This window comes from Rhododendron vialii, chromosome 2a (genome assembly GCF_030253575.1).
Source record: "Rhododendron vialii isolate Sample 1 chromosome 2a, ASM3025357v1".
Classification (NCBI taxonomy): Eukaryota; Viridiplantae; Streptophyta; class Magnoliopsida; order Ericales; family Ericaceae; genus Rhododendron; species Rhododendron vialii.
The window spans coordinates 17,259,818-17,276,812 of NC_080558.1; the positions used below are offsets into that span (position 1 = coordinate 17,259,818).

At 42.2% G+C, this 16,995-nt stretch overlaps 1 protein-coding gene across 1 annotated transcript; it reads right to left on the reverse strand.

The window, feature by feature from the left end:
- Positions 1-14,418: 14,418 nt before the first annotated feature.
- Positions 14,419-15,990, reverse strand: LOC131311388 (polyubiquitin 3). The gene is made up of 2 exons (XM_058338833.1): positions 15,865-15,990; positions 14,419-15,507 (listed from the first exon to the last, which is right to left on the reverse strand). Exon 2 carries the CDS (start codon positions 15,504-15,506, stop codon positions 14,586-14,588), a length of 921 nt encoding a protein of 306 aa, XP_058194816.1. The 5' UTR covers position 15,507; positions 15,865-15,990; the 3' UTR covers positions 14,419-14,585.
- Positions 15,991-16,995: the final 1,005 nt, after the last annotated feature.

Sequence of the window (16,995 nt, forward strand, 5' to 3'; positions counted from 1 at the left end):
TCCGGAGGAAGACGGGGAATCTCCCGTTCAAGTTTCAAATGAGGCCGACACCACTCCAAGCCCACAAGTCTCTCCCTTTCCTGCGCCCTATCCTTCCCGACTGAAAAAGCCGGCTCACCCATCCAAGGATGCCGATATTCTTGACGTGTTCAAAAAGGTAAATGTTAACATCCCGTTAATGGATGCTATCAAGCAAATTCCTTCTTATGCCAAGTTCTTGAAAGATCTATGCACTCAGAAGCGCAAGCTCAACGTGCACAAAAAGGTGCTTCTCACCGAGCAAGTTAGCCAAATTTTCCAAACAGATCTTGCACCTAAATACAAAGACCCCGGATGTCCTACAATTGCAATTACTATTGGGGGTAAGAGAGTAGAGCAAGCTCTTTTGGATTTGGGTGCGAGTGTCAATTTGCTACCTTATTCGGTGTATCAAGAGTTGGGTTTGGGGGAGATGAAGCCTACACGGGTTACTCTTCAATTGGCGGATAGGAGTGTCCGAATTCCTCGTGGTATGGTGGAAGATGTATTGGTCCAAGTTGATCAATTTGTATATCCGGTGGATTTTGTTGTATTGGATACTTGCCCGACGTCTTCATCGCCATTGTCTACTCCTGTTATTCTTGGGCGGCCGTTTCTAGCAACCTCGGATGCTGTAATCAATTGTCGGAATGGGCTATTGAACATGTCCTTCGGCAATATGAAGATGGCGGTCAATATGTTCAACGTTGGGAGTCAAATGGGAGATGATGATGATGTTCAAGGTGTCAACTGTATCGATTCATTAGTTCAAGATCATGTGGATGAACTCTTATCCAAGGATGATTTGGAGGCATGTCTTACCGCCGAGGAAGCCGATTTTTTGGAATCGCCGGAAGTTGCGAATCTTTGTTCCTTGCTAGACGAGGAGGAAGTTTGTGGGGCGGAACCGTGGATTCCTACCTTTGAGAAGTTGCCACTAATTGAGGGAAAAACTTTGCCATCTAGTGTCGAGCCGCCTAAGCTTGATTTGAAGCCCCTACCTGACCATTTGAAGTATGCCTACCTTGGCGACAACAAAACTTTTCCGGTGGTGATATCCTCAACTCTTGAGAATCTTCAAGAGTTGGAGTTGCTTGCATTATTACAGCGGCGTAGCAAGGCTATTGGGTGGACTATAGCCGATATACAAGGGATTTCTCCTTCCCTTTGTACTCATCACATTTATCTTGACGATAATGTGAAGCCATCGCGCCAACCACAACGACGGTTGAATCCTATTATGAAGGATGTAGTGCGTGCGGAGGTGTTGAAATTGTTGGATACGGGGATAATCTACCCAATTGCTGATTCTCAATGGGTGAGTCCTATCCAGGTGGTGCCTAAAAAGTCGGGGGTAACAGTTGTAAAGAATGACCAAGATGAGCTTGTTCCAACTCGGACCGTCACCGGGTGGCGTGTTTGCATTGATTACCGCAAGCTAAATGCGGTAACCCGTAAGGATCATTTCCCTCTCCCGTTCATTGATCAGATTTTGGAAAGGGTAGCTGGCCATGCCTTCTATTGCTTTCTAGACGGCTACTCAGGGTATAACCAGATCGAGGTCGCCATGGCTGACCAAGAAAAGACTACGTTTACCTGCCCGTTCGGGACCTTTGCTTATAGGCGCATGCCATTCGGCTTGTGCAATGCTCCCGGCACTTTTTCGAGGTGTATGATGGGTATTTTTAGTGACATGGTGGAGAAGATTGTTGAGGTCTTTATGGACGATTTCTCGGTATTCGGGGACTCTTTTGAGTCGTGTCTAGCCAATCTTAATAAGGTGTTGGAACGATGCGAGGAGAAGAACCTTGTTCTAAATTGGGAGAAATGCCATTTCATGGTAACGCAAGGCATCGTGTTGGGCCATATCGTGTCATCGAAGGGCATTGAGGTTGATAAGTCAAAAATTGATCTCATTGCCAACCTCCCTACTCCCAAGTGCATCAAGGATGTCCGTTCTTTCCTCGGGCATGCCGGTTTCTACCGGAGATTTATCAAGGACTTTAGTGCTATTTCTCGGCCATTATGCCATCTGCTTTCGAAAGACGTCCCTTTTGAGTGGACGAATGATTGTGAGGAAGCTTTTCGGAAGCTTAAGTCACGCCTTACTACTCCGCCTATTGTGCAAAGTCCCGATTGGAACCTCCCATTCGAACTTATGTGCGACGCGAGTGACTACGCCGTCGGGGCTGTTTTAGGCCAAAGGAGGGAGAAGCAGCCTTGCGTTATTTCCTACGCGAGCAAAACATTGAACGATGCTCAAATGAATTACTCCACCACTGAAAAGGAGCTGCTCGCGGTAGTTTTTGCCTTGGATAAATTTCGCTCCTACTTGATTGGTTCGCCTATTGTCATCTACACGGATCATGCTGCCCTCAAGTACTTGCTCACCAAGCAAGACGCTAAGGCTCGGCTTATTCGATGGATTCTCTTGCTCCAAGAGTTCGATCTTACCATCAAGGACAAAAAGGGAGTGGAAAATGTGGTGGCCGACCACTTGTCACGATTGGAGTTTGAGGATCGTACATCTAAACTTCCAATCATCGATACTTTCCCGGATGAGCAACTTTTTGGTGTCTCAAGTACCCCGTGGTTCGCAGATATTGTCAACTATTTGGTAACAGGGTTACTTCCGACACATTGGACTTCTCAAGAGCGGAAGCAGTTTCTTTCAAGGGTGAAAAGGTTTTCTTTTGATGATCCTTACTTGTTTAAGTACTGTCCAGATCAGATTATTCGGCGATGTGTTCCGGATTCTGAGCATCAGAGTATTATGAACTTTTGCCACAAGGAGGCTTGTGGTGGCCATTTCTCTTTCAAGAAAACCGCGGCTAAAATTTTACAATGCGGTTTCTATTGGCCTTCTTTGTTCAAAGACACGTTCGAGTATACTAGGTCTTGTGAACGGTGTCAAGCTTTGGGCAAGATCACCCGACGCAACGAGATGCCCCAAAATCCCATCCTAATCATTGAAGTCTTTGACTGTTGGGGCATCGATTTTATGGGGCCTTTTCCTACATCATTCGGCTACCTCTACATTTTGCTTGCCGTCGACTATGTCAGCAAGTGGGTGGAGGCAATCCCTACTCGTACCAATGATGCTCAGGTTGTAGTCGAATTTCTCCGAGAGTACATTTTGGCACGGTTTGGGATGCCAAGAGCTATAATCAGTGACCAAGGCACGCATTTCTGTAATAGGTCATTTGCGGCTTTGATGAGGAAATACGCCATTGTGCACAAGGTATCGACGGCTTATCATCCCCAAACTAATGGACAAGCTGAGCTAGCTAATCGGGAGATCAAGGGCATCCTTGAGAAAACGGTTAATCCAAACCGCAAAGATTGGTCACTTCGGCTGATCGACGCCTTGTGGGCTTATCGTACTGCTTACAAAACCGTGTTGGGAATGTCGCCATATCGGCTCGTTTATGGAAAGCCTTGCCATCTTCCGGTGGAATTGGAGCACAAAGCTTATTGGGCGATCAAGAAGATGAATGCCTCCCTCCCGCTTGCCGGTGCTAAGCGGAAGCTTCAACTCAATGAACTCGAAGAAATAAGGTCCGATGCTTATGATCGCTCTAGTTCTTATAAAACCAAAGTCAAAGCTATGCATGATAAAACAATTCTTAGAAAGGACTTTGAAATAGGCCAAAAAGTGCTTTTGTACAATTCTAAATTGCATCTGTTTCCGGGCAAGTTAAGGTCCCGTTGGGCTGGTCCTTATGTTGTTAAATCTGTCGCCCCTCACGGGGCCATAGAGATTGAGAATGAATCCAGTGGGAATGTTTTCAAGGTTAACGGCCAACGGCTTAAGCCGTTTCTTGGTCATTTTGACGTTGGCGAGCCTGATGAGGAATTGGGCGATCCCATTTATTCTGATGCTCTTGTTTCTTAGCTTGTTTTGAACTAACTTTGCACGGGGAGCGCAAGCGTAACCGCTGAACTTAACTGTTTGTCGGACCCGGCCCCCAGGTAGGGGGTACCCTCCATTGACTTGGGTATTTGTAGCTCCGCACGCCGCTACTAAAAAAAGGATCGTGTGCCCAGCTCCGGTTAGTAAGGGCAATGTTTCGTTTCTTGTACATATTTGCATGTTTGTTTAGTTTTGGGTTTTTCTCATTAAGAGATTTCATCAATGCATCATTGTATCGGACTTTAATTAGTCCTTCTTTGCAGTAGTTTGCCGTTAATGATCCATGCTCACCAGATATGTCCCTATCGGGGGCAGTTTAGGTCTTTGGGTGAGACTTGATATTCCCGTGCTTTGGCGCTAGGCTCTGTCTTGTCTCACTTTGTTTTGATCATAGGGAACGCTGGGCTTAATTGCTTGGCGAGGTCAGGCGGTAAATTTTACTTCGGGCGTTGATGTAACAAATGTGACGGTCTAGTATAGCCACCCGTGTCTTACCTCGCCGGTGAGACACGGGAAGAAAAGTATGACTCGTGAGATTGCGTGAAAATCGGGTGGTGTTTCTTAATTTTTCTTTTGTATCTATGTTTGTTGGCGCCCGGATAACACGAGCCGGGCGGTTCTAATGTCAATTGTCTCTTAATAGGTAGTTCGAGCTTAAGTCTTTTGCAGGGTGAACGTGCTACCACACCAGCCTTGGTGGATTGGGTCTAAAGTCGGAGTGAATGCGGCATTCAGGAGCCCTAAGCATGGGTGCGATTACGTGTCGCGGTTGTTAGTCCAATAAAGCTTTGACCATGACCCTGTGTGACTAGCTGTGGTTCCGTTGGAAGAGCCGAAGGAGTCGACCTTGGAAGCTGTTCGTATGACAAAAGGAGACGATGACGCAAAAGCCTCCAATTTGGTCGAGGTATACGGGGGTTGACATTCCCCCAGAGGTATGATTTTTTTTTGTTCTTTCTCTCTCAATACTGTTGTTCTGCATGCTATGAGGACATAGCTCATTTTAAGTTGGGGGGAGAGATATATTTATTCTATATATATGCTTTTATTATTTCGGTTAAAATTTTTCGTTTTTTTAGTGCAATCCTTCCGTGGTACATAATTTTTGGTATAACATAACTAGGCGCATGCTCATTGAGTTCTTAAATGGCAAGAGTTTTATGTGATCTTGAGTGTTTATCTACATCTCAACTAATTTGCATGATTAAAAGATGAGTGATCTAGGTGTTGAGTGTGTTTTTAAGTAAGTTTTACCCATATCCCATCATTTTTTGTCTTAAACTCTTAGTTAGGTTTATAATCTCATGTTCATGCCTAGTTGTGTTTGATATCTATGTTGAATCGGTTATGGAATCTATGGCGTACTTTGGAAGTGATTCAAGGCATTCTTTGATTGATTAAACCACAAAAGTGTCCCCTCGTCCTATTTTGTATCCTAGTCCGTATCCTACATTTTTCTCATTAACCTAGGGATCCGGATGTTCGGAGGTTCGTTCGGAAGGTGTGTTACTATGTTGCATATGGTTTGGAGGTGTTTCGGGTGAGTTACAAGGAGTCGGAACATGAAATGGCCAAGGAAGTAGTTTCCGCAGAAAACCAGCAAAAGGTATTGGTACCTCAAAAACCTGGTATTGGTACCATTTCTATCCAGTGGAAGACAGTTGGTTAGGTATTGGTACCTTAATTTTGTGGTATTGGTACCAAAGGTTACTTGACAGTTCCAGGAGATCAAAAGGCCCGATCCTTCTTTTTCTTTTCTAAACCCACGGCTCCCTCTCTCTATACCTCCATAACCACCAAGAACTCCTAACCCTAACCTCAAAATACTTCCAAACACCACCAAATCTTCCATAAACACTCCCAAATCTTGCATCTTCTCCATCAATTACCATGGTTCTTCAACAAATCACAAGGGTTTTCAAAGGTTCAAGCCCTAACCCATCAAAATCAAGGTAAACCCATTTTTTCTCTTCAAAATTCGAAATTTCCTCTTTCTTTCCATAGATTTCGAATTCCCCTCTTTTCTTTCCATTAATCTCCATATTCTATACCTCTCCTACATAATCCCACCATCAATCCCTTGCTACAAGCCCAAAAATCACCCCCACCCCACAAATTCCGAAATTTTACCAAACCCTTGTCAAAAATCCGAATTCTCTCTCCATCCTCCATACTCTGATCATGGTGCGAGAGAAGGGTAAGGGAAAGATTGGGGCTGGTTCTAGTGCCCCTGCTCCGGAAATTGTGGAGGAGCAGGTCAGTTCGGGCTCCGACGAGCCAGCGGCTGGGAAATCGGTTCGGAGGTCCAGAAAACGTCTTCGCAGAACGGGCAAACAAGTTCAGGCGGATAAGCGGATTGAATGGAAGGAGGGTATGTTGAATCGTACGTTAAAAAATGAGAGGCAGGTTAAGGCGAAATCCATTGGGTCCGATCACTTGGTGATTCAGCGCATTCGGAGCAAAGGTATGAATTTCTGGACTCGTAGATTGGAGGGCTATAATGTCGTCTGCGTTACTGAGTTTTACCAAAACATGAAAACCCCTCCGGCGGGTTTTGAAACTAGTGACACCGCTAGGATTACCTCTAAGGTAGGAGGCAAGGATATTATGATTGACCCTACGGTTATTGCCAAGTACTTGGGGTATGAACGGCCTCCTCCAGGGACGGTGAATTACCCCCGCAACGAAAAAATTGATGATGGTTTGATTAACAATGTGTTGTACACGAACCCAAAGAATGCAAAGATTCCACATGTTGTGGGGGGATTCAGGGATGATATTCGGGTGCTGAATACAGCTTTTCACCACAATCTTTATCCGAGGGGGTTGGAGCACAAGCTGAGTCGCAAGAGTGGGGAGTTAATGTATGCTTTTATGAATTCAAAGCTAGTGGTGGATTGGGCGAGGTTCATTTTCAATCAGTTGGTCGATTTTAAGAATGATACAATTTCTTCAGCCCGGATGCCATTTCCTTGCATGATAACTACTCTGTGCAAGCAGCAGGGTGTGAAAGGCAATGCTTACAAGAAGATGGAACGTCTCGACCCTGGGCCTATCACTAGTACCTTTTTAAAGAAGAGCAAGTCTCGCTCTAGCACTCCCAAAGAAAGTTCGAAAGCCTTTTTGACTACTAAGCCTGGCTCGAAGGAGAAGAAAGACAACATGTTGAATAAACTTTTCTGTCAGAATGTGGCCATTTTAAAATGCTTGTGGAAGAGTGAGGAGAAGAGGAAGAAGGATAAGAAGGAGAGAAGGCAGCTGGCTAGAGAGGTTGGGAAGCTTAGACACGAGCTAAATTGGCATACCCAACAATCAAATGATAAGGTGAATTACGAGGCACCACCGGATGAGGCGGTGGTTGATAGTAGTGTTGATGAGGAAGAAGAGAAGGATGAGACCGATGAGGATAGCGAAGAAGATGATGAGGAGGGAGATGGTGTTGACAGTGGTGAGGATGAGGACTAGTGTCGGTGGTTCTAGAGTTAGAAAATCTCTCTACTTGGTCGGGGTGTACGGTGGTTGACATCCCACCTCTTATCTTATCTTTTTATTGTCTTTGTTTTAGTTGAACTTTATCTAGAAAGATATGCAAGTTTTTGTAAGGCCGGCGTGTAGCCTTTGACTTGGAAATTTTTGGTATCGGTGGCGGTTAAGGGTAGATAACCAAGCTAGATATGGCCGCCACCCATTTTGCTAACCGTTCTTTGTTAACCAAGGTCATTATATGCTAATGAAGTCCTCCGTTGATCCTTAGTACGCCTTGATTCCTTGTTGATTCAATATTTGATGTTTAGCATAGTTAGTTTGTGGCATGTTACCTTTCATTAATATAGTTGTTAGTTGCTTATTTATCGCTTCTAATCAAAGTGCTCTCCACATATGAGGCATAGCATTTTTGTTCACTATCGCCTACTTTTCGAGCACTTTTTGTGGGATATGGCTGCTAGTGGGTGCGTGTGTTTGCAATATTGGCGTATCCTCTCTTTGGATGTAAATACAAGCCTTTTGTTACTTGCTTGGGACATGCTTTGTACTTAGTTATTCGTTTTGTATCTAGCTGCGAGTTGTGGTATGGATGAACTGTGATTTTTGAACTCTTGCTAGTTTGGATACGGTATGCGCATGTTCCTTAGTTGTGTTATCGGAAGGATTGTTAAGTTTTAAGTTTGTTAAGTTTTATATTATGTTTGCTAGGGACTAGCAAAGTTCAAGTTGGGGGGTGTGATTAGCACCCAAGATTGTATAATCTTGGGGCTTTAATCCTCTAATTTGTAGCTTTTATATGTTTAAGTAATCGTTTTTATCCCATAATGCACGTAAGGTATTTTTGTGTGTATTTCAGGAAAAACGTGCTAATAAGGCGATTTTGTATGCCAAGGGACGTTCCGGTATGTCACCAAGAGTTCAAGTGCCCGGCGGCATATGGTCATTGTCACCGGAGCCTAACGGTGCCACAAGAAGCCTCGGAGATTGGCCGGAGGTCAAGGTTGGCGAGGAGTGAGCCAAAGTGTATCAAATGAGGCAAACGCATCAGTGATGGTTCCGAGGACATCCGTGGGACCAAGGCCACATGGCATACCTCCGCCAAGTCTCGTTGATCATGTAATGAAGCATTGGAAGGCCGTCGGGGCACGACAAGGCATGATGGCCCAAGCTGACCCTGTTCTGCTGTTTTCACACAGAGGTACCAATACCTCATTTTTTAGGTATTGGTACCATCATGCCGAATTAGAAGACAGTTGGATTGGTACCAATACCTCATTTTTTAGGTATTGGTACCAATGCCCTTCGGCCAGCAGCTTTTTGTGCTGAACATTTCAACTTTCTATTAATAGAAAGTTTCTACTTCTAGTATGTTTTTGGGATATTTTAGGGACCTTTTGGTCCATTGTATGGCTGATTTGTGTGGCCTTTAAATAGCTTTGTAAGCCATTATTGGCCATTATGTACTCTTTTACACTTTAAGTCTTTTATTTTCTTAAGAGCTCCATAGTTATTTCTCCCAAGTTCTTGCATTCAATTCCTCAACAACTCAAGTAAGTAGTGGTTGGATGATTAATTCTCGTTTGTTAATGTTGTAGCCACTAGTGAGATCTCTATATAAATCAAGTTTGTTTTCAATTCTATCGGTTAATCATGTTTACCTTTCTTAGCATGCTTTCTAGTCTTTTTATTATGAGTGAGTAGATAATCGGTTCGGTCATGGGGTGAGGTTCACCCTATGGATTAGTCCATCAAATGGTTTCTCTTAACTTTAGCTTAATCTCAAGGTTTTGAATGAATTAAACCCATGATTTCTAGCTTTGATCATGGGGATTGGTGGCTTCTTTGATCAATGAAGTCTATCGCCTTGTGCTACGTGCTTGATAATCCTATGCGTGCGAACGATCTTTTTTCGTCTCTCACTTGCGTTAAATGAGTTCAATTTGAATTAGAGCTTTGAATTAAGTTATAAGTAGTCTTCAGCTTTTAATTCTTCTAGTGGAATCCGGACGGTTTCGGTTCACTCATGAGTTAGATGAAGGAACCGTTTGATGGCTAAGTCGTGGGTAAATCAATCCCTTTGACTCGACCATCTTAACCTAGTTTATTTCCAAGTTTAATTTCATCAATCGAATCAAAACTCTAAAGTTGGCCGCTTGAACGCCGCAATCTTTAAGCAACTTCTATTCCAAATTCGCTAAAGAAGATTTCTCTGTGGGAACGATCCGGTCTTCCGGTTTATATGCTATCAACGACCTAGCCCTACGCTTGGGGTGCAAACCTATTTCTAAGAGGTTAGGTTGCGACGAGAAGCAGTGATCTGCTAACCCTGATTATCTACAAAATCTGACACATTATACCAGCGTCACCACCGATATAATATGTCAGGGTCACCAAAAAGGCAACACCGTGAGCTACAAAGCTCAGCAGAGTAATCCCATACCCGCTAACCCATACTTACAAACAACAGGAAATAACACATCGATTTCCACATGATAAGTATATACACAGTTAATCAATGACACATCCACATTCGTTAATCAACTATCGTTGGTGTCCAAGATTTCAGAGTTTCTCCTACGCGATTCATCGTAGACCGTGTCAACATTTTCATTTTACAAAACAACCTTTCGAAAGACATTTGTTTAACACAAAACATTTGCATTGGCTCCGTACCGCGGATAACCAAGCTACACACCCAACCTTTTTAAAATCATTAGCATTGGCTCCGTACCGCGGATAACCAAGCCACACACTTTCAAAATCATTTGCATTGGCTCCGTACCGCGGATAACCAAGCTACACACCCAACCTTGGTTCCGCCGCGCCGGGTTCCCAAGTATCCTCACAATGGTTCCGCCGCGCCGGGTTCCCATTGGCACGCACACAATTCAAAACCCTCGGTTCCGCCGCTCCGGGTTCCCGAGTCTCCCACAATGGTTCCGCCGCTCCGGGTTCCCAATTGGGGGTTTTCGAAATCTAAAAACCTCGGTTCCGCCGCTCCGGGTTCCCGAATATCCCCACAATGATTCCGCCGCTCCGGGTTCTCATTGGGTTTTTCAACACACACCACACAATGGGCTACCACGTCCAGCCACATTGCGATTTTCGAAAATTCAAAACCTTTTCAAAGCACGTCTTTTACACACGCACACACACAACTCACATAATGCCACCCGAAATCGGTCATTATGTTGTTTCAAAATATTTCCGTCCTCGAAAAACATTTCCTTTCATTACTCACACCCTAGGTGTCATATTTCTACTTTCTCGATTCTCGTGTCTCGTTACATGCAAAGACTTCGCGGTAAGCATGAAACATTCTATCGAGATCATCCAATTCTATACTACTTATCACGCTCAATTACTACTTATAGCATAACGCCACATATACGGACGCCTTTGGAGTGTATCACTTATGCTTATTCAAAGCACAACGCCACATGTACGGACGTCTTTGGAGTGAAATCACTTATGCTTAATCACACCACAAGTAATACAAGCAATTCATATACGCATACTCATAACTATCCTAAAGATCAAAATACGAATACTTCTAATCAAACGATAAGTACGTAAATAAAGATAACCTACTTTATACTTGAGTAAGTAAATAAAATAGGGAGTAAGTAAGGATTTCCTTACAGTCCTTCTAGGCGGTAGTCGGCTACGGAAGGTAAGTCGGCGGTCGGAAAGTACGTCGGTGGTCGGGCGGAGTAACTTCCTACGGAATGCTCCCCGTAGCTTCGAAAGAGAAAGGTTTCTCTCGAAACTTCTACTTGACTAATACTACTACTACTTTTGGATCGAGGGGGTGGTCAAGTGGCGGTCTAGTGGCGGCCTAGGATGAGTTTCTTGAAGAACTCAAGAACTACTCAAGAACAAAGAAGAACTAAAGAAAGAACAAGAAAGAACACAAATTTTTCTAGAAAGAGAAGTTGCTAGGTGAAGGTGTGAGTTGAATGATAAACATGGGGTGCTATTTATAGGCAAAAATCTTGGCTCTCCCCCTCTCTCTATGGCCGGCCCTCTCTCTCTCTATATCTCCCATGGATTTTGCTCCATTAAGTCATCAAATCAACCTTTCAACCAAGTCATAGCCCTTTCTCCAATCTTAGGCCAAATCCTAGGTGTAAGGCTATGTAATCAACTAAGATCTTAGGCTTTTTAGGTAGTCATAACCTAGGTTTAGCTTGTAGTCAAGGTCTAAGGCTAATAAAGGCTAGGATTGTGTCATAATGGTCCATCATAGGTTGTCATTTAGGCATAAAAAGACTTAGGCCTAATATGGTAGCTTGCAAGGCTAGTTTAGTCCTTGGATTGGACTATGAGAGATTTGTTGGAAGGATAGGAGACAAGGGGTACAAGATTTGGTTTTAAACAAAGCATGGAGGTACAAATGGGGAGTTAAGTTTGGTTAGGGGAAAGATTCTCCCATGGGCTTGAAAGATGTAAGAAAGTCAAGTCAAGGTACAACCCATCTTCCTTTCTCCTTCCTCCTCTCTCTCTCTCTCTCTCGGGTCTCTCTCTCCTCTCTCTCTCTCGGCAATCTCTCTCTCTCTCTCCCTAGTACACTTACACACACACACACACACACACACACACACACACACACATATATATATATATATATATATATATATATATATATATATAAATGCAAGAAAGAATAAGAAAGGTACAAAGTACAAGATTTCTAAAATCAAATACCCAATAAAGAAATCCAATTGGGTACAAAACCCCAATACAAAATAATAAAGGAGTACTTTGGAAAATCTTAGGCTTTAAAGGCTACTAAGGCTAATAAGTACTTTAATAACAAAATATGGGTACTTCATCACATGGGAAATAAGGAAAAAATGACTAGTTTAATAAGCCCATGTACTTGGTGAAAGAATAACTCTATTACCCAATGGATAATAAATCCCCTAACTTTTATTATCCAATGGACAATAGCTACAAGGAAACTTTTATAGTAAAATAATCAAGGAGTACTTTTAAGCATGTGACAAAAGCCCTATATTAAATATAGGTACCCCAATTAAATAAAAAGGCTAGGATTCTCCCCATTTAAATAATAATAAAGTACAAGTCAAATCAACTTTATTGGAAGGTTCCCTTGTCACATCGGTACTTTATTTGGTCAAAAGTCTCTATTATCCAATGGTCACTAACTTCTCTAGCGGTTATTACCCAATGGATAATAATTTCCCTTGCGGTTAATAACCATTGGACAAAAGGAGTACAAGTACTTTTTATTAAAATAAAATTTTGAAAAAACTACATGTACTTTTTGAAAAAAAAGTTTATTGTCCAATGGACAAAAATTACCCTAACCATTATGGACCAATGGATAAAGATAAAGGTTTCAAAAGGTTCAAAAGGTTCATCTAGTAACTAGGTAAGTTGGTTGCTTGGTTCCTCCAAGTAGTCGGTTGGAAACTAACTAAATTGGTCACGTAGGTTTTTCTAGTCGAGAGTTTAACCAAGGACCAAAATCTAACTACGACGAATATTAACAAGAAATCATATAACACTCAAGAGAAAATAAGTAATTTAAATAAAATTCAAATTTTTAACGAAATTTTTATAGACCAAAATTCAGGGTCGTTACATTGACGACCTCAGTGGAGGAAGAATGAGATCCAAAGGGGCTAATTTCAATTTGGATCGTATTTTTCCTATGTTCTTTAGGCCCCATTTCAGAAAGCCGAATAAGTATTTATTTTTTAATAAGGCAATTTCAAGCTCAAAAATAATGAACTTATTGAAATCTAAAAATATGCAATATGAATCTTGTTTAAGATATCTCAATGAGATCTTTAATACAGTGTAAAAAAAAATTAAAAATTTATTTTTCGTTTACATTATTTTTGAGTTTGAAAATGTGAAATAAATATTTATTTTTTAAGAAGATGTTATGGAACAGGCTCTTAGTGGGTTATGTTGATGACTTATTGGATTATTTAAGTTCATCCAACTAATAAATGGACTAGGTTGAGATTATTTTTTAGTGGATGAATTTGGATTGATTAATGCGTTTGGGTTCAATTTGTCACCTCTAATTTTTGCTTAGGACTACATAGCGACTAGTTTGACTAAAGAGCTAGCGGAGTTTTTTTTTTTTTTTTGTAATTAGTACGTACTTTGTTTTCATTGTCAGTTTAAATTTTGATTTTTGACAAAATGGTTGACTAAATTCTTTTCTAAACAAAAAATGGAAGATTTATGCTTTGTTTGCATTGAAATTTGAATTTTTTTAAAAAAAAATAGTAAGAATAATAAATAGAGAAATAAAAAGAGAAATGTTGAAAGTAAGGAATATCTAAAGAGAATTTTTTAAAAAAAAATTTTTAAGTTACAAAAAAAACAAAGCATAATCATCCATGGATGTGAACCCCTTAGTAAGAGAGGACAGCAAAGGACATAGTATTCCTGTCGAGGTGGTAGACTTAGTTTTGTCCGGTGACGAGAGAGAAACTCAAGCCGATGGGGCTTTGTAGCCTTTTAAGGCTTTTTAGAAGATCAAAAATTGGTTGTTCCTGGGCTAAAGAAATACTCCTACCATATTAGAGCATCTCCAATCTATCCAAAATAGAGGATGGATGTAACACATTGAGGGGAGATTTTGTAATTTATTTCATTTTTTCTTCACTTTTTGTACTTTTTGGGAGAATCTTTGAGGGACCCATCGTCCTTTTTAGAGTTTTGGAGGAATTTTGTACTCCAAATTTACTTTTGATCCTCTATTTTTAGAGGACCAAATTTACTTTTAGAGGACCAAACTCTAAAAAGGACGGTAGGTCCCTCAAAAATTCTCCCAAAAATTACAAAAAGTGAAGAAAAAAGAGAATAAATTATAAAATCTCCCCTCAATGTGTCACATCCATCCTCTATTTTAAAGAAATAGAGGTGGATTGGAGATGCTCTTAGAACCCCTTGAAGGAGGAAACCATAATCCCCATCTCAAACACAAAACAAACCAGAAACTTCACAAGAACTTCTTAAACAAACCCAAATCAAACCAAAGTTTATTATCATAATCATAAACGCCCTTTTCAAGGCCCAACCCACATCATCATTAAGACTTCCAAAACACACAATTCTTTAAAAATAAAAAAACCACATACATAATCACCCCACCACCACCACCACCACCACGCACAATACTTCAAAAACAACCACCACGCAGCCTCAGCACCAGGTGAAGCGTCGACTCCTTCTGGATATTGTAATCCGCCAAAGTCCGCCCGTCCTCCAACTGCTTTCCGGCGAAGATCAGCCTCTGCTGGTCCGGCGGGATCCCCTCCTTGTCCTGAATTTTGGCCTTCACATTGTCGATCGTGTCCGAGGACTCAACCTCGAGCGTAATGGTCTTCCCTGTGAGCGTCTTCACGAATATCTGCATGCCACCGCGGAGGCGCAGAACAAGGTGGAGGGTGGACTCTTTCTGGATATTGTAGTCGGCCAGGGTCCGGCCGTCCTCAAGCTGCTTCCCAGCGAAGATCAGCCTCTGCTGGTCCGGCGGGATCCCCTCCTTGTCCTGGATCTTGGCCTTGACGTTGTCGATCGTGTCCGAGCTTTCGACCTCGAGGGTGATCGTCTTCCCGGTGAGGGTTTTGACAAAAATCTGCATGCCGCCGCGGAGGCGGAGGACGAGGTGGAGGGTGGACTCCTTCTGGATGTTGTAGTCAGCCAGGGTCCGGCCGTCCTCGAGCTGCTTCCCAGCGAAGATCAGGCGCTGCTGGTCTGGGGGGATCCCTTCCTTGTCTTGGATCTTGGCCTTGACGTTGTCGATCGTGTCCGAGCTTTCAACCTCGAGGGTGATCGTCTTCCCAGTGAGGGTTTTGACAAAGATCTGCATGCCGCCGCGGAGGCGGAGGACGAGGTGGAGGGTGGACTCCTTCTGGATGTTGTAGTCGGCCAGGGTCCGACCGTCCTCGAGCTGTTTCCCGGCGAAGATCAGACGCTGCTGGTCTGGGGGGATCCCTTCCTTGTCTTGGATCTTGGCCTTAACGTTGTCGATGGTGTCGGAGCTTTCCACCTCGAGGGTGATGGTTTTTCCGGTTAGGGTTTTCACGAAGATCTGCATCTGTAGTTAACCAAAGCACAAATCATGAGAAATTCATTCATACCTCAAAAAACCACACGACAGAACATCATATAATACAGGAAGATCCACATGGTAGTAAGATCCCAATCTTCAAACCCATAAATTATTAAAATTTAAAAACAAGTAAAAAATTTAACTCCCACATCTTCTCAAGTTTTCCAAGCACAGAGTAGATGTATAAAAATGCTACGGACACAAATCCGACAACTAAAACCGTTGAATTTATAGATCTCGCGTATAAAATCTACCATGTATCATGTGATGAAACAGAAATCTGTTTACATGAATTGCTGCAAGTTTAAGAGGAGATGAGAGAGAGGATAGGGATTTGATACCTTTTGGGTTGGGGAAGAGAGAGAAATAATCCGAGATGGTATTTTTGTGGTGGGGGGGAGAGAGAGAGAGAGAGAGAGATTTGCTGGATTGCAATGCGAAGAGAAGAAGGGGGGATGGGGGAGTATTTATAGATGGGGGACGCCGAGTTTGGCACGGAAAAGGAAGAGCCCGTGACGGAGTGCGTAACGATGGGGCGAATGAGGCTGCGACACGTGGTAATGTGAGCCGTATTGCATTGACTTAACACGGAAGGATTAGGAAAAGTAATGGAAATTTTTGGGTTGGAATCCCTAAAATAACGAGGAAGATGTATTTTGCTTGGAGAAGGGTTTTGGGACTTGGGAGGTAGACCGTTTCTTTCGCTAACTTTGGGTCCACCGCCTCGTTTGACCTAAGTAAGTGCATTTTTGTCAATTTATAATAATCTGAAATTTATTTAGATATTTTTTATTTTTTTTATTTTTCCTTATAATTTTTGGATTAATCGTTCGTTTTGACGAGACGAATTAAAAAATATAAAATTATAACCGAAGGTAAAAAAAATTCACTAAAAACGTAAAAAGTATCAAACAGCTACTCCATCTTATTTGTCCAAAATGCCGTTTACAAGTGAAAAGTATCAAGAAGCTACTCCATCTTATTTGTCCAAAATGCAGTTTACAGGTAAAAATTATCAAACTACTCCAGCTAATTTTTGTTATCCATTTATAAGTTTCAATACAATTATATCAAATTTATCACTGCTTTTTGGACATATTTTCACTGCCATTTTCTTTGGAAAATAAACTCATTTATAAGAGTTCCTGTCATAATTGAGTTGCCCACTGGGCTTGGATTAGTATTATACAAGCAAATGGACTTGTTGAGAGACATGTAATTGCATAGTTCATTCATCACCCAATCTGCTTATGATAATAGAAGTCTAGAAGATTCTGAGAGAGCGCGCAAACGAAGAGGAACTGCCCCTTTGGCTGCAAAATGACAAAGCTTTAAGGGGCTGCAAGACCCGGAGTGCCAACCAGATTGCCAACCAGAAGGGCTAAGAGCAACATTTAGACTTTTTTTGGGTTTATGTTATTTTTCTATATTTCCAGACCCATAGTGTCGTTTGCAGGTGCACGCTTTGCACTTT